Source organism: Candoia aspera, chromosome 1, assembly GCF_035149785.1.
Source record: "Candoia aspera isolate rCanAsp1 chromosome 1, rCanAsp1.hap2, whole genome shotgun sequence".
In the NCBI taxonomy this organism is placed as follows: domain Eukaryota; kingdom Metazoa; phylum Chordata; class Lepidosauria; order Squamata; family Boidae; genus Candoia; species Candoia aspera.
The window spans coordinates 39,148,673-39,166,976 of record NC_086153.1 but is presented as its reverse complement, the minus strand read 5'-3'; the positions used below and the strand labels follow the sequence as shown (position 1 = coordinate 39,166,976).

Genomic DNA, 18,304 nt, shown 5'->3' with positions numbered 1-18,304 from the left:
AGGAAACAAAGGAAAAAATGTCACCTGAACCAGTCAAAGGAAGCTGGGCCTGAGCACATGGAAAAAAACCCAATCCCAGCTAATCAACAAAGCAAAACTTTTGGGGATAAAAATTGATCCTGAAGCCCACCCACTCCTTGAGTCATCTTTGGATCCAGACTTGGCAGCTTCCATCCCTCTAGCTAGTGCCTGGCAGCCTAGTTGAAAAGGACGTGGGTAAGTGTGGATGATTGGGTGTATATGTGAAAAAGAGCAAGTGTACATTGTAACCAGTAAAGTTTTGCTGTTACCTTAAATTCACTGGGTCTCCGTGTATTCCAAAGAACCTGATTTGCCTCAGTGTTCAGTCGGAAGTGATGTATGTGTGTCCCTAATTATTTTCCAGCTGTTGACCAGGGCTGTGTGTCTGTCTGCTCTAGCTGCACCTATCTGGAGAACCCAGGTAGAAAGCAAGGGGGGTTTTGAAGATCTGCGTGCCTCAACAGGCTGTGAGTATGTGAATGAGCCAAAGCAGGAGCACATGTAACATAGGGACTGGGATTTTATTCATTAGCTGTTCTGTGAGGCACATTTTTGAGGCCACAATAGAATTAACAACCCATGCTGACAACTTGAGAAAGGGATGGTATTGATTCTGCAAAATCTCTGTAAAATATAATATCAATCAGGGAACCATCCCTCACTAGGATATGTTTTTATTTAAAATCAAATATTTGGATCACCATTAAAGCTCTACTGGAGAGAGTGGCCTCTCGGTGAAACTCTACTCCTGGATGGTGGTTAGGAAAGGGATCAGACCATTTTCACTGATGTCTTTCCCCCTGGAATCCCCAAAATTTGTCCAGAGGGATACTTCGTGAATATAGTTACTGGTTATGTGATGGAAGGAAAATCAATGATGACCATGTTTTTTCCATGTTTCACAGAGGGAAAGGGAAACTTGCAATAATTTTTTTCTAAGTGCGGAAGGCATGGTACTACTATGCCCATATCTGAAATTTTTGCATAGAATGTGTGTTTAGCACATTCATCACAGCTTGAATTAAAGGTCCATGTTTGGTTTCCACTGCTTGAATGTTATATCTATACAGTTTCCTTGGGAACTAAGAACAGATTAATGTGCATTGTTCAACCATAGGGATATTAGATGAAGAGATACAGTTAGTCAACACCCCCACCCCCCGAAGCTGTAAAATACACAGTACTAAGAATGAGCGTACAGAAGGGCCATGGCTGCACAGAAATTCTGTCTGTTGGACTAATAATATGTGTGCTGTTTGTTCTTTGTTTCAGAATGGTTCCTCCCCCTCCAATTAACAAGCCCCATGTCTGCCTATCCACTACACTCATCATGAGCAGCATGGTGCTGATGGATGCTTATCTGGTGGAACAGAACCAGGGTTCCAGGAAATTGGCTATTTGCATCATGGTCTCAGTTGGAGACATATGCTTCCTGGTGGTGCTCAGGTATGTTGCTGTTTGGGTTGGGGCTGAAGTGAGGACTGCTAAGCGAGGCTATGCCATGATCCTTTGGTTCCTGTATGTCTTTGTGCTGGAAATCAAAGTCTACTTCATTTATCAGAACTATAAGGCTGACAGGAAAAGTTTGGACCTCATGGCCCGCAAAGCATTGACCCTTCTGCTGTCAATCTGCATCCCAGCCCTCTATGTGCTTTTGGTGGCTACAGAGCATATGGAGTATGTCAGGACGTTCAAGAAAAAGGAGGATCTTCGCAATCGTCTTTTCTGGGTCATTGTCGACATGCTGGATGTGCTGGATATCCAGGCCAATCTCTGGGAGCCTCAAAAGAAAGGGCTACCCATCTGGGCTGAAGGTCTGATGTTCTTCTACTGCTATATCCTGCTCTTGATTCTGCCTTGTGTGTCACTGTGTGAAATTAGTATGCAAGGAATTAGCATTGTGCCACACCGCATGATGCTCTACCCAATGCTGAGCATGCTTACAATCAATATCACCACCATTTTCATCAGAGGAAGCAACATGTTATTCTTCCGGGACATTCGTGTCTCTAGTATCTTCATGGGGAAGAACGTGCTGGCCATTGTTCTTAAGGTCTGCATGTTTGTGCAGTACAAGAAACATTTGTATCACACAGCAGCAGGACCTGGCACAGTAGACTCACAACATAATCTTTCTTCCCAACCGCAGCCTGTCATGCATCTACTGAAACCCCAGAACCAGACTCCCTGCCCTGAGGAATTGGCCCAGGAAAATACATGACAAGTTGTGCATCCACATGCCATGTGGCAAGGAACACCTTATGTCTGTGATCATTAAGATCAAAAGCAAAGAGGAACCAAATGTATCAGGCCCCACCAAGCCAGTACTGGTCCATCTTGAAAGTTTATCAGTGAGTGCTCCCCCTCCTTCCTTTTTTACACAGATATACTGCTAACAGTGACCTCGGTTGAAATAAGGTCATTTCAGGAATGATCCAGAACAGAACCCAGCCCTACTGCCAAGGAGCAAGCTAGCAAGCCATAGAAACTGATGGGCAGATCTCTGGGGAAGGAGAATGAGCCACTGAATCAATAATCTGCCAGTGGACAGGAGTCAGCAGCAAGTGATTAATTCCCTCCTGTGCCTTTCCTGTAGTCAGTCATTCTGTAATGAAAGCTGTTTGGGCGTATGGCCAACTCTGTTGCATAGAATAGATCTGTGAATATCAGGAAAGCATCTTTTTTGCACCTACTGGGCATAAAAATTCAAAATGTGACCTTCCTTTCTGGGATGGTTGAAAGATGCTGCATCTGTTGCCTGCCTACTTAATTTTTGGGGGGTGGGCTGCCCAGGTGTGCAGTGGTTCCAGGGACATGTTCTCTCTCCTGTGGAAACATGCTGGCTTGTGATCCTTTTCCCCCATGCTTCTTTTTCATGGATACTTTTCTCTTTCAATAAAATGAAGACCAAGCTTGGAGGTTTGTCCCATTTCCCTGTGCAGGTGCCTTGCCACATCTTTCAGTGATCAGGTCAGTGTTTATGCTTGATGCTGTCTCAGAGGATAAAAAGGTCTGGTTACAGGAAACCAAGAGGAGAGAAAGACACAAAATACCACCCACTTAGTTATCTCAGGTCCTGTGTTGTTGAACCTCCTCTGAAAAGCCACTTAAGGCATGGTTTCAAACTATACATTGAAAATTTGTTGGGATTGGAGTTGAAAATGTTTTCTTACTGAATCATGGAGCAGCAGGTGCAGCCATGCTTGTCAAGCAATATTGTCACCCTGACTGTGTTGCAGTAATTGTGTAGAAACTGCTCTAGATGTGGCCAGACAGGAAGAATAAAGAGACAAAAAATTGCCAGGGTGATCTCCTTTTCCAGATGCAAGAGTATTCAGCTTTATTGCATCCCTGGGGAGGGGTATGACAGACAAGAATTCTGTACCTTTTCTTCTAATTTTTGTGCTTTCACCTGGATCCTGTTGAGTTTTTACTTACAAGGCAATTTCTCTGAATGTTTAGGGTTTTATAGATTTACTGTAACAAAAATCCACAATGGGCCTCATCCTCCATAATAGCCCACACTATAGTAACTCCCTACCTGCCTCCAGGCCAGGAATCCTTTCAATTGTGAGATCGGAGAGAATGTTGACGGTTACACCTTCCTCCCTCTCCTACAGGGTGAGCTGCCTTTGTTCAAATGGCCTTTCCACAAACATTCAAGGATTTGCCTTGTCCACTGGTGACAGCCACTTTCCTACCAAGGGCTGAACTCCCAGAAGAATGCTCTGGGGAGGACACATCTCTGGGGCAAATCTTTGTCTTCTTTCAAGCTCTCCCCACCCTTTTCCTCTCTTCTTCCTCACTGAATAGACTGCCAGGGAACTTGCTGAGCCCTGTTGGAAATGGGTACTTTCTGCTGAATGAGGGCTTTTTGCAGAAACTGAGGTTGCCAGGCCGCTTTTGTTTTTATAATACAAAGCTGAGAAGAGCCCAAGAATAGCAGCTGAGCTGCTTCCCACTCTGGGGAAGAGCCTTTCTCTTCCTTGAGTAGGGCCAGAACATGAGCAGGGGTGTTTGCTAAGTACCCGGGTTTTAAAGATACTGAAAGAGAAGCTAAAGTTAAGTGTTGGAACAGTACATGAGGGCTAAGGCTGAGGGTCTCCAACTTTATGGCACCACTATGATCCCCTAAAATCATGAATGAAGTGGTCTAATGCTCTGCTCCTGAATACTGCTCTGATAGGCTCCTCCTCTGTGTGTGTTGAAGCCAGCCTTTGACACCCAAAGCTAAATCACAGTTAAAATACACTCCAGGCCCAGGGCTCTCCTTTGACAGACTTTGTGCAAAGACCATTGAAGGGGGGCCCCAGGACCTGAATCCTATGTACAGCCTAGACCAGGGTTTCTCAACCTGGGCCACTTTAAGATGTGGGGACTGCAACTCCCAGGATTCCTGCTGCTGGCGCTGGGTAGGTTAGTCTAGGCCAGGGTTTTTCAACCTGGGCCACTGGTCCACACATCTTAAAGTGGCCCAGGTTGAGAAACCTGGCCTAGACTAACCTACCCAGCACCAGCAGCTCAGTAAAGGCTGCCTGTGTCCAGACAGAGCAGGAGCAACTGCAATTCCCCTCAAATGTTCTCATGAATCTCTAGGAGGGGGTATCCTCTAGGACCCATATTTTAGGAACTCCTGGACTAAGAAGTAGGAGAGGGGATTAATTATCTTTATTTTGCCAATTAAAGCCAAAGGAAAGGGAGAGGGTATTGAAAATATACTTGATTTATTTGCAGGGGAACATTTGAGCAAGTATTTCCAGTTCTACCATTTTAGAGTGTTAAGCTGCACTATAAATAAATATAAATAAATAGAGAGCAAACCAAAGAAGGACTGTCTATTCTTCTTGCTTTCTTCAATGGAATTCTTAATGCAGTCCAGCCCAGTGCTTCTCCACCTTGGCAACTTTAAGATGTGTGGACTTCAACTCCCAGAATTCCTTCAACTTCTGGGAGTTGAAGTCCACACACCTTAAGGGTTGCCAAGGTTGAGAAACATTGGGCTAGCAATTCATCTTCAAAAAGAAGTCTAGCAGATTTTTATAAATCATTTACAGCTTACAGTTAGACATGAGAAACTTATTTTGCCCCTGATAAGAGGTTTCTAAGAAGCTTTCTGTTCAGCAAACGCCCCATGTGTCTTGCAGCTTACTCTTAAGGAACTCCCACTCAGGTCAGTAGCATTTACTCCCACATACATATTTCACAGGATTTGTAGTCAGAAGTTTAATTAACTGGAATACAGCTTACTTCCTTTTCCTTCTAAATACAAATCTTTACTCAGCTTTTGAATAGAAGATTTGGAGACATTTTCAGATGGTCATATGCCAAAAACCAGAAATCATAAATAAAAACAAAACTCACAGACTGTTTTTAATAAACGCATATGCACAAATGCACACCTAAACTAGAAAACTGCATCTAAGAGATCTAGCTTATGAAAACCCAACATGACATGCAAGCTGTTAAATTTTTGACTGCTGTGTGTCTTGTTTTCTGAAAAGTTTTGTCACTTTTTCCATTAACCTTTTTGGGGAAAGAGATAAGAAATTTTGAACTAGCTGGTCAAAATCTGTAATCTTCCTCCCCACACTTTTTGGTTTCATATTATAAGATAGGACTTTATTTTTTATGCCTTTAAATAAATTATATATTTGAAAGAAAGGAGAACAATGGGTAAGGGGAAAAAAATGAGAGCCAAAAATGAGTTTACCAAATCTGCATTGCTGAGCTCCAGCAGACTATTGTTGTTGATTCGTTTAGTCGCTTCCGACTCTTCGTGACTTCATGGACCAGCCCACGCCAGAGCTTCCTGTCAGTCATCAACACCCCCAGCTCCCCCAGGGACGAATCCATCACCTCTAGAATATCATCCATCCACTTTGCCCTTGGTCGGCTCCTCTTCCTTTTGCCCTCCACTCTCCCTAGCATCAGCATCTTCTCCAGGGTGTCCTGTCTTCTCATTATGTGGCCAAAGTTTTGCCTTTAATATCGTTCCCTCAAGTGAGCAGTCTGGCTTTATTTCCTGGAGGATGGACTGGTTTGATCTTCTTGCAGTCCAAGGCACTCTCAGAATTTTCCTCCAACACCACAGTTCCAAAGGATCTATCTTCCTTCTCTCAGCCTTCCTTATGGTCCAGCTCTCGCAGCCATATGTTACCACGGGGAACACCATTGCTTTAACTATGTGGACCTTTGTTGTCAGTGTGATGTCTCTGCTCTTAACTATTTTATCGAGATTGGTCATTGCTCTTCTCCCAAGGATTAAGCGTCTTCTGATTTCCTGACTGCAGTCAGCATCTGCAGTAATCTTCGCACCTAGAAATACAAAGTCTTTCACTGCTTCTACATTTTCTCCCTGTATTTGCCAGTTATCAATCAAGCTGGTTGCCATAATCTTGGTTTTTTTGAGGTTTAGCTGCAAGCCAGCTTTTGCACTTTCTTCTTTCACCTTCATCATAATGCTCCTCAGTTCTTCTTCGCTTTCAGCCATCAAAGTGGTATCATCTGCATATCTGAGATCGTTAATGTTTCTTCCAGTGATTCTAACTCCAGCCTTGGATTCCTCAAGCCCAACATGTCGCATGATGTGTTCTGCGTACAAGTTGAATAGGTAGGGTGAGAGTATACAGCCCTGCCGTACTCCTTTCCCAATCTTAAACCAGTCCATTGTTCCGTGATCTGTTCTTACTGTTGCTACTTGGTCGTTATACAGATTCTTCAGGGGGCATACAAGATGACTTGGTATCCCCATACCGCTAAGAACTTGCCACAATTTGTTATGGTCCACACAGTCAAAGGCTTTAGAATAGTCAATAAAACAGAAAGAGATGTTTTTCTGAAACTCCCTGGCTTTTTCCATGATCCAGCGGATATTGGCAATTTGGTCCCTAGTTCCTCTGCCTTTTCTAAACCCAGCTTGTACATCTGGCAATTCTCCCTCCATGAGAATTTGTATTTGGATGTATTTTGTTGCCGCCTCCTGAACAATGTTGCGAACTTCTGTCCATAGTTCTTCCGGGACCCTATCTACTAAGTCCAGTCCCTTAAATCTATTCTTCACCTCCACTGCATATTCCTTAGGAATATTAGTGAGCTCATATCTAGCTGATCTGTGGGTCTTCCCTAATCTCTTTAGTCTGATCCTAAATTGTGCAAGAAGAAGTTCGTGATCTAACTACAGTCAGCTCCAGGTCTTGTTTTTACCGACTGTATAGGTGTCTACCACCTTTGGCTGCAAAGGATGTAGTCAATCTGATTTCGGTTTTGTCCATCTGGTGAAGTCCATGTATAAAGCCGTCTCTTAGGTTGTTGGAAGAGAGTGTTTGTTATGCAGAGTGAGTTGTCTTGGCAAAATTCTATCAGCCTATGTCCTGCTTTATTTTGTTCTCCCAGGCCCTGCTTACCTGTAATTCCAGGTGTCATTTGACTGCCCACCTTAGCATTCCAGTCTCCCGTGATGAAAATAACGTCTCTTTTAGGCATGTTGTCCAGTAGGTGCTGCAGATCCTCATAGAACTGCTCTACTTCAGCTTCTTCAGCATCTGTGGTTGGGGCGTATATTTGGATCACTGTGATGTTAGATGGCTTGCCCTGAATTTGAATTGAGATCATTCTATCATTTTTTTAATTGTATCCAAGCACTGCTTTAGCCACTTTACTATTAATTATGAAGGCTACTCCATTTCTTCTGTGGTCCTCTTGTCCACAGTAGTAGATCTGGTGGTCATTTGATGTGAAGTGACCCATTCCAGTCCATTTCAGTTCACTGACGCCTAAAATGTCTATCTTTAATCTTGACATCTCACCAATAACCACATCCAATTTGCCCTGGCTCATAGATCTTACATTCCAGGTTCCAATGGTGTGTTATTCCTTAGAACATGGGATTCGCCATTCACCACCAGCACCGTTGGCCGCTAGCCGTCCTTTCGGCTTTGAGCTAGCTGCGTCATCACGTCTGGGGCTAGTTGAACTCATCCTCTGTTCCTCCCCAGTAGCATTTTGACCATCTTCTGACCTGGGAGTCTCATCTTCCAATGGTATACCGACATATCTCTGGTTGTTCTGATCCATTTAGTTTTCACGGCAAGAATACTGGGGTGGGTTGCCATTACCTTCCCCAGGAATCTCATTTAGTCTGACCTCTCTGTCATGACCTTCCCGTCTTGGGTGGCCCTTCACAGTTTAGCTCATGGCATCATTGAGGTGCTCAAGCTCCAGCACCACGACAAGGTAACGATCCTTTGCTGAAGAGAAGACTATTAGATGGCAGCAAAGAGCTAGAATTTGCTGCCATCTACTGATTTTCTAAAGCAGTGGTTTTCAACTACTGTGTCGTGGTACATTTTTGTGGCACAGGCATGCAGGTGTTTCATGAGCTGGAAGTCCTGCCTGGAATGTGTGCCATGAGATGAAAAAGGTTGAAAATCACTATTTTATAGGCTAGATCCAATAGTTGTAGCCAAAAGGTATGAAATTACTTGAAGATAAATTGATTAAGAATAACTCCATATTTTCAGTTTCCCAAATAAAGCCTAAGAAGAAATAATAATAATAATTATAATATATTAAACATGTACATGTAGTCCTCAATTTACGACCATTCATTTAATGAGTGTTCAAAGTTACAACAGTGCTGAAAAGTGACTTGCAACTTGTCCTCGCACTTACAACCGTCGCAGCATCCCTGTGGTCATGTGATCAAAATTCAGGTGCTTGGCAACCAGCATGTATTTATGATGGTTGCAGTGTTCCAGGGTCACGTGATCACCATTTGTGACCTTCCCAACTGGCTTCCAAAAAGCGAATTCAATGGGGGAAGCCAGATTTGCTTAATGACTGTGGCAAAAAAGGTAAAATTGGGCGCAACTCACTTAACAACCACATTGCTTAGTGATGGAAGTTACAGTCCCAATGTCATAAGTCGAGGACTATCTGTATGCCACCTGACTCCCAACAACCCTGCGTGGCTCACAACAATCAAAGAAATTACAGTAAAATCAATAAAAGATGTCAAGAATGACAAAACGCTTGGAATGAAGCAAGGGGTCTGACTCTCCCTCACCAAAGGCCTGGGTGAAGAACCAGGTCTTCAAGGCTCTTCTGAATAACACCAGAGTGGGGACCATCCATATCTTGGGGGAATCTAGTTAGAGAGGGCAGGTGCTGCTACAGAGAAGGTATGCTTCCAGGGTCCCAAAAGATGACATTGTTTAATCAAAGGAACCCGGAGTGCATCAAACCTGCAAGATTGAAGTGGCCAGGCAGATACAATGGGAGCAGGTGGTCCCTCAAGTAACCAGGGTCACCGAAGATCCAGTTGCCAGGCACTGAGGGTAGAAGCCAAGGACCAGACAGCGGGACTGCTTTCAAGCAGCAGGCCCAGTATCCCCAAGTATGGCCCATCTCAGATTTCCGCCATATCTCCCTCTGTCCATCACCATCAAGATGGCTGTGCCTGTCTCCTCAGCTCCCCCCTTCCCACCCCTCTCTGCTATGCTTCCCAGGCCCAGGTACACATATCCAAACTCCCCCTCCCCCCTCACACACATCACAAGACAATTCCCCTATAATCCACCTCGTCCCACCAGGAACTTGGTCACTTCCATCATGAGTAATTAAATAAGGCTGCAGTGAATCTTAGGACCATGTTAGAATCCTCATTGAAGACAATCTTGAAAACATGAGAAAACTATCTAAAGTCTTTAGAAACAGAAAGTAATTAAGAGAGTGGTGAGTATCTGCAGTATTTGTTGAGTTAGATATCATGACTTCAGAGACCAAACAATGGTTTTGAGTGTATGACTCATGCCTGTGAGGAATTAGCAATTCCAGGGCGTGAAAAACTTATTGCTGCACACTGCCTACTATTTATGTTGGACTTCTGTTGGATGGAAGAGTCAAATGCAAAGAAAAGTGAATCTAGTACTATGGCCCCTTTAGTGCAAGAGGCATCCCATAAACATGCATTTTTAATATTAAAACATTACCCTTGATAAGGCAAGTGTCATTCTAGATTTCTTGAGCAAGATGTTATTCTTATTGGGTGATTTCTGAAGGGCATCAAGTATAGCTTGTAAATATAAAAAGTGGCCTTTTATCAAAACCAGATAATTAGTCCAGACTTCCCTATCTTGGTATCCTTCAGATCCCATCATCTCCAGCCAGCATGGCTTATGGCTTATGGCTAACGGATAATGATATAATGATAACAAATAACATGTTCTAGCTAATTTGAAAGGTTGGGAAAGCCATGTTAGTGTCATTGATTCCAGTGGTGTCTGCCATGAGAAATAGTGTCTCCATGTTTCAGGCAAAAACCTCTTGCAGGCCTGTTTTCCAAGGTTCTTTTTAGACTGTGCACAAAGCACAGATGCTCCCAGATGCAGATGTTCCACCATCTGCTTGTTGGACCATGGATTTAGTAAATGTTCATATCTGCTGCAACTACTGTATCTCAACCCTTCTCCTTTTATCATAATGTAGCATTTTACAAATCATAAGAATATAAATTTCCAACCTGAGGAAACTGCATTATAAATGTTTAATGCTAAGATCTCACAAGATTTTCAAACCTCATGAAATATTGGCATCTCCATTTGGGCAAGAATATCAAAATCTTGTCACATGTAGCAATCTCCCAGGTTTGGGGCTTTTATTTTGGCACCTACACCAAGGACCCCTGACATATTCTCATGGACTACCAATAATACTTCGACCACAGGTTGGGGACAATTGGCTTAGCCTGTTGCATAAACCTAGTCAATGCATGTTTACTGTAAATTTAATAAACAAAAAAGAAAGGGGGTGAAAACAGAAAAAGGAAGATGATTGATGTTGTTTATTCATTTAGTCGCTTCCGACTCTTTGTGACTTCATGGACCAGCCCACGCCAGATCTTCCTGTCCCACCAGCCCCAGCTCCCCCAGGGTGTCTGTCACCTCTAGAATATCATCCATCCATCTTGCCCTTGGTCGGCCCCTCTTCCTTTTGCCTTCCACTCTCCCTAGCATCAGCATCTTCTCCAGGGTGTCCTGTCTTCTCATTATGTGGCCGAAGTATTTCAGTTTTGCCTTTAATATTCCCTCAAGTGAGCAGTCTGGCTTTATTTCCTGGAGTATGGACTGGTTTGGTCTTCTTGCAGTCCAAGGCACTCAGAATTTTCCTCCAACATCACAATTCCAAAGCATCTATCTTCCTTCTCTCAGCCTTCCCTATGGTCCAGCTCTAGATGATTGATACAGATACTTACTTCCTTTCATTTGACAGGTAGTCCCAAATTTAATGGATTACTGCCAGTAACTAGTACCAATGAACCTAAATCTAATCCTAAACGTATCTCTTCCTCCTTTTGCAATTAACGCTGAGAGTATAACTCAGAGCTTCCTATGACTCAAGAAGAACTACTGGATTATACACTTGTCTACAGAACTACAAATGGCTCATTCAGTCATCTCAGCTTAGTATCTTAGTATCTTACTGTAAGGCTGGGGGGACGGGCAGGCAATTTAGGTATCTCCAGAAATTGAGGATTATAGCTCTCTTGTCATAGGCCAAGCTGCTGTGGCCAATGGAAACTGAAGTCCAAAACTTCTGGAGAACACCCAGTTGTCTACTCTTGGCTGGAACTTATCTTCACTGGCTCTGTTTAGTGAACAGCTGCTAGAGCTTAACTGCTCACTGGTCTGATAAACACAGAAACATGAATCAACACTCATGCAAATTAACTTCTGCTATATGCTATATGTCTGAATCCCTCTGCTATAATATTTACATTGCAGACAAACTTTTTTTCCCAATGCTGAAATGTATCTCATGTTTATGAAAAAAAAAAACACCTCCATTAGCTGGGAATTTTTTCAGAACATTTTAAAAACACCTCTCAGTTGTCACTGGGGACAAGCCTTTTTTTACTGGTTTTCTCTTCAGTCTCTTAGTGCTCCCAAGTCCAGCTTGTGCCATGCTGTTTACCCCAGCCTTACAAAACCCTATGATTTCATTAATAGTATGACAAGTCCACAGTTCACATATTGGCTTCTCTCAAAGAAACACTCATGTTCCCAGATGCCTGCCACTTCCATTCCCACCTTGAATCTCCCTCCCTGCAAAGAGGCCCAGAAAATCAGCCTTGCTCCTTTTGGTGACATCACTGGGCCTTCTACAGCCCTCTGGAAGATTGGGAGGGAGTTTCAGCTCCCCACCCCTAAAATATTGCCCTCCCTGGAGATTAGATACCACATTGCCTCTGTGCTCAAAGGGCAATAAAATTTCCACTGGTAAAAAACCATCCACATTCCATCCCTAGCAATATTTTGCAGAGCTTTCTGACCTGTGGCTGTCCAGAGCATGTGTCATTGGTATTTTGGGGAGTTGTGTTACTGATGTCGCTATTAATGAGTGTCAGAATATCTTCTGCCCAGGTCTCAATGCCAGACTGCAAAGGTTAGTAGCCTGAGGCTCCAGAACTCCTCCTCAGGTGGCTACTAAATATTTTGGGGCTTCCGAAACCCCTTTTGCCAGATTTGTGGAAAATTGATTGATTCCTACTCAAAGCTCCATTAGGTCTTAAAATAGGTTTAATGTGTTAGACCTCTCCCAAAGTGCCTCCTCAAAAGAGATAAAGGTACATCCACTTGTCTCCATTATTATTCTGCTCACAGAAGACCCAATACTAAGGACCTCTCCACTGCCAGAAAAAGTTGACCTCCCTACCATACTGAAAGTCTAACACCCATGGTCTCAGTTTGCAGGGAAGAGAATTTTGCAAGAACACCAGTACTATGGAGTCCTTGGTGCTCTCTGAACTTGGTTGTTTGCTTGCAGACATTTCATTACCCAACTAGGTAACTAGTGCACAGGGCACTGATGATGTTACCTAGTTGGGTAATGAAATGTCTGCAAGCAAACAACCAAGCTCAGAGAGCACCAAGGACACCACAGTTCAACCCTGAGCTACAGATACTCTCTTCTATTGACACCAATATGAGTCAAAACAAAAGACCAAGAAGCTGCTTCCTTGCTAGTTTCACCCCCATCCTTCACAAAAAGCAAAGAAGCTTTTCAGAGGCACCCACTAACAGGCTGCTCCAGTCTCTGTTCTCCAACTATTCAATTTCAGTTCTCATACTGGCCCCTTTTTCAGCCCTTCTGCCATGCTAGCCTGGGTATCACACTGCTTTAAAGGAAAGTTAAGAGGCACATGAAAAGATACAGATGCTGATGCTGGGGACAGTAACAGGGCTAGAATTGCCTTCTGGCCACCACTGCTTGCTGCTGGGATGGAGGTAACTGGGGATTTAATACTACAGCTAAAATGCAAAAAGTCAGATATTGGATAAACCCAATGTGTGGTGACCAGTGAAATTATGATATGAGACAGTTAAGGCATACATTTCTGTGGCTGGAACATAAACCTCTAGGAACTGTTATTGTGAAAACACCATCCTGTGCTGGGCAAGGCTGCTATCATCTGAACTCCATTCACTTGCTGCATGTTTGAATTACTGGCTGCTGGTTGTGCGAGCAGATGCCACTGAAAAGTGATGCAGCCAAGGCTCTGCAAAGCAAACAAAAGTTACATGCAAGTCCTCCCTGTCTTCCTGCATGAATTAGCCAAAACCGGCAATGTAAGAGGAAGATGCCAAGCCCCATCCAGGCCATTCAAACTGATGTGTCCTGTCAGCATTCCACCCACCTTTTAATAAAGCTTCGCATTCAGAGAGGTCCCTCATGCAAATCATGTTCCATCCCAAAAAAGTCAGGGTCCTTTTATTTAAACTAGTGTCAGGGCAGCTGAGGTGAAGCGAATGTGGAAAGCTTAAATCTAAGCCCTGCTCAACAGAGCTGTGGATCCAGCTGCACCCACCAGCAAGTTTACTCATGCCCTGAGGTCAAATGTTATTAAGCTTAAACTTCCAGTGGCACTGTGCTGCAAACCACAGCAAATCACTTGAACTTTTCTCAAGACTGGTGGGGAAGTGAAGCAGATCTGCAGGTTGTAATGCCAAGGGTCATAGATTCAATCAGGGGGTTGGCTTCCAAATTACATGGTGAAAAAAAGCATGAGACCTACTCCCAAAGAAAGAGCCTTTGGTGCAGACCAGTGTTTCTCAACCTTGCCAAGTGTAAGATGGGTAGAGTTGAACTCCCAGAATTCCCCAGCCAGCCATGCTGGCTAGGGAATTCTGGGAGTTGAAGTCCACCCATAGTTTCACCCTCAGAAACCCATGAGAGACAGTCTGCACTGGAGGCTATTATAAGTATGTACGAAAGGCAAAAGTCTTGCACCACTACTTGAACGTGCTAATTCAACCCCTCTCCCCGATACTTGAATTGGGAAAGCAGAATTGGGTTCTGCTAGAGCATAACAGGAGACAAAGCGATCCACAGTATACTTGTTTTTGGTATGGAAACTCAGTATAGACACATCCATTTGTCAGATTAGAAATGCTTTTTTGTTTAAGAGACCAACCCTTTCATAGTTCCCCCGTCATGTGTTTGTTTTTTGTAATAAATTTTATTAAATTTCAAGAAAAGACTAAAAACTACAAAAAACAACAAACTACAAACTACAAAGAAAGAAAAAATAACTACAAAAGTGCAGAAACACAAGGGAATTTTTTTTTAATTTACAGAAAGGTGTGGCTTCTAACTTTTAACAGCAAGGATATACAAAATTCCATAGTCAATCTCTTACTGTATATTAAACCAAAACACCACATTATTTCTAGGAGTTGTTCCACTTTAACACATAATAAAAATCACTAAATACAGTTACTCCTCCCCCTTATATTAAAATGAGAAAAAAAAAGAAAATTCGTATAAACCTCTTGAACATCTTTCTTCCCTCCAAAAGATAAAACTTATTTAATTATTCACTTCCTACCACTATTCTATACATTTCTGTCTACTATAATAAGAATCAGATTTAAAAGCACATAAATTTTCTGCTATTATACATAATAATACAACAGTTATAACCATCTCAATATTCAAAGCAGTGAATCCAAATCTTTAAAGGCAAATAGCACCAGTCAAATCCTTAAAGCAAACCAAATGAACATTCTTCAACCCTTATCCAACTTCAAAATAAACCAGAGCATTTACATATCCCCACAATGTATACAGAGTTTTCCTCTTAAGAAAATAAAACAACCTAACTGCCCCCCTCAAAAATTCCAGGTTCTTTTCATGGCATTCCACCAGGGACCAATACTTGTATCATGCAGATCACTCTCTCCCTTGGATTTCCCCAACTCCATTTTCCAGTCTTCACCCAGCATCTCGATAAAAATCCCAATCTCAGTCTTAAGAAAAACCTTTCTATCACTCCCAAATTCCTCAGTTTCATCCTCCACATCCTCAACAGGATGGTATATTTTCCACAATGTCCTGGATGTCTTGCATAAAAGTTTGATAGAAGTCAGAAGGAATCTGTTTAAGGTCCTGGTGAAGGTCAGAAAGTATCTGTTTGAATTCCTCCATGTCTCACGCAGTAGATTATGGCACCCCCTAAGAGCTTAATCAGTGAAGATATTCAAAAGTTGTTTACTTAAAGTGAGAGTGAATAGCAGACTGTTCTCAAGGGAAAGTGAACAGAAAGCTGAAGGTTCAAATCAGCCAATTCAACATGTAGGAAAATGCCAATATCTTCAAATTTAACACAAAAATAATAACAGGAAGGCAATTGTTTACTCTCAATCTTTAGAATTTCCTTTGGAAGGAAAACAAAAATCCAAAACTTAAAAGAATTTTAGTCCCAAAAATAATGTTAAGCACTAAGAGAACCAGCTTCTCCTCACTGTAAAAAGCTTCTCTTGGGGTACATACACTTAAAAAAAGTGCAGATTGGTGATCTAGAAATGGGGTGGCCGGTCTTAGTGTCCCTTTAAGGCTATGGCATGGTTTGGAAAGTGATAAAATCCCCGCCTCTAGGTTGTTCTTACCCATCATCCGCAAAATGTTGTGATCTTCTGGCTATAAACAACTTTCCTGAGGGCAACTGGGATGATTCCAAGTATTCTCCTTAATCTGGAGAACATTTTTGGGCTTCAGGAAAGCCTTCCTGAGCCCGAAAAAAACTACCGCACTGTCCACTCCACCCACCAACCAGCGGGCGCAGCTGTTTAGTCCACCATTCCCACCGGAAGCCCTCTCATCATGTGTTTGTAAGACCTACACAGAAGTCTACATTTCACCTTCTGCTCCCTTTTCCCACCACAGAGCCACAATGGACTTGAAGAAAGATGGAACTCATCCTTATCCAATCCAGTTTGCAATGCTTATTGGACTGAAGCTCTCTTCTGAGCTACACTTAGTAAACTGTGTGTGTGTGTGTGTGCATGCGTGCATGCACATGCGCACACACACAAACACACATGAGCCAGTTTGGTGTAGTGGTTAAGGCATCAGGCTAGAAACTGGGAGACTGTGAGTTCTAGTTCCGTCTTAGGCATGTAACTAGCTGGGTGACCTTGGGCCAGTCACTCTCTCTCAGCCCTAGGAAGGAGGCAATGGCAAACCACTTCCAAAAAACTTGCCAAGAAAACTGCAGGGACTTGTCCAGGCAGTCTCTGAGAATTGGACACAACTGAACAGATAAAATACACACACACACACACACAGTTAATATAAAAAGCTTGTAAGTGAATCCTGGAAAGAAGACCACTTCACTGAATTTCCTAAGTGTGGGGTCTAAAACAATTTAAATAAATTATTTTAATTTATTTTAGAATGACCATTCAGTTATCCTTAGATGCCCAACTCCTATTAGCTATGTGAAATGTTATTTGACAACAAGAAAAATGAGGACAGGGAAAAACTAATTTGGTTCACGCTATTTAAAAATCATCAGAAGTAAGTCTGTAAAAGACATATTAATAGAAATTATTTACAAAAATCATTATTAGGAGATGGCTTGCAAAATTGCACCTATTGGAAGCATCTGTATAAATGCTCATGTGGATTGTTTAAAATGGCAACCGGATGCAGAAATGTACAAAATGAACTCAGGGTTAGAAAAATGAGAAAAAACAACACTGACAGCTTCCTAACCTGAAGGGCTGCTGGTTCTTTGCAGTTGGAATATCTATCCCCTACTTGACTTCATGCGTCTCCAAGACGAGGCAATGTCTCCCATAAAGGGCTGCAAGCTTTAATGGATAGATTCATTAACTATGGCTTCAGTAATGGATGTAGGCATTTTAAAAAGATAAATAGCTGCGCAAGATAAGGGCACATTCACCAATCTGGTGGGGAAAGGTTATTTGAAACTCTGACACAGAATGAAAACATTAATAGATACGTCTAATATCTGAATGTGGGGGCATTTGTTAATTAAATTGTAACACCATGTTTCTTTTTGTATTACAAAATGGCATTATTTGTCCATTTTATTGAAAGATAATTGATGAATGATTCAATGGCTCAGTGAATAGACTGATTTTAAAAAATCTGATGGCACGGCTTTAACGCCCTGCCCCCTGTACAAAGATCTGGGGTTCATTTGCACTCTAACCACACACCAGTTTTAATACTGGATTAATTGTTGTTTTCTGATAGTGTTTCTTGCTTGCCTCACTGAATTCCAATTTCCAGGGATCCTTGATGGTAGTGATAGGAAATTACAAAGTTAGGCTTCAGTTCTAGCTGCAGATACCAGGAGTCAGGCCAGGGCCGCAACTAGGGTCTGCGTCACCTGGGGCAAACATGGATTCCATGCCTATTTTGGCGCCCCCCCAGCACCGCGCCCGGGGCACGTGCCCTGGTTGCCCGCCGCTAGTTGCGGCCCTGAGTCAGACTTCTGTAGCCACCCTTGACAATCACAGAATGAAACCATGTCCACTTTCATGAGCTGCACAGACGGTTTGTATTTGTTTCTCCCCGAAGATCTCCACCTGTGTGTGTGTACAACACAGATACACAACTTACTGTGGCATGTGCAACCCACAGCCACAGGACTCATGGAGTCCTTTCACAGGTCCCTTGGCCTAATTTCAAAAGTCCTCTGCAGTAATCTGTTCAGACTTCTGGCAGACATGATCGGTCCTTCTTTCAGTAACCTGCTGGGTGGGGAGGAAGGGAAAAGAAGGGAGAAAAAGAGAAGGGGTTGGCAGGGAGAATGTGTAAGAGAAACGAAAGAGGGTATCCCCACCCATGCCAGACATGAAACCCTGCATCACTACCACACTGTCTCTCTTTCAAGGTGCATTCTGTGTTTATTCCTATTAGACTCCTTTAAATACCAACCCTTTTCACCTTTTCAGAATTGCCTCAATTCATATTT

At 42.8% G+C, this 18,304-nt stretch overlaps 3 protein-coding genes across 4 annotated transcripts in view; 2 read left to right on the top strand and 1 right to left on the bottom strand.

Annotated features, from left to right (window-relative positions):
* Positions 1–18,304, top strand: part of LOC134496728 (cullin-9-like) — a 505,703-nt gene that overhangs the window by 236,825 nt on the left and 250,574 nt on the right. The window lies entirely within an intron of this gene.
* Positions 1–18,304, bottom strand: part of KLHDC3 (kelch domain containing 3) — a 358,937-nt gene that overhangs the window by 165,014 nt on the left and 175,619 nt on the right. The gene's annotated exons all lie outside the window — the stretch shown is intronic.
* LOC134487849 (transmembrane protein 121-like) lies at positions 1,295–3,069 on the top strand. Its single transcript, XM_063289942.1, has one exon. The coding sequence runs from the start codon at positions 1,295–1,297 to the stop codon at positions 2,240–2,242; it is 948 nt and encodes a 315-aa protein (XP_063146012.1). The 3' UTR covers positions 2,243–3,069.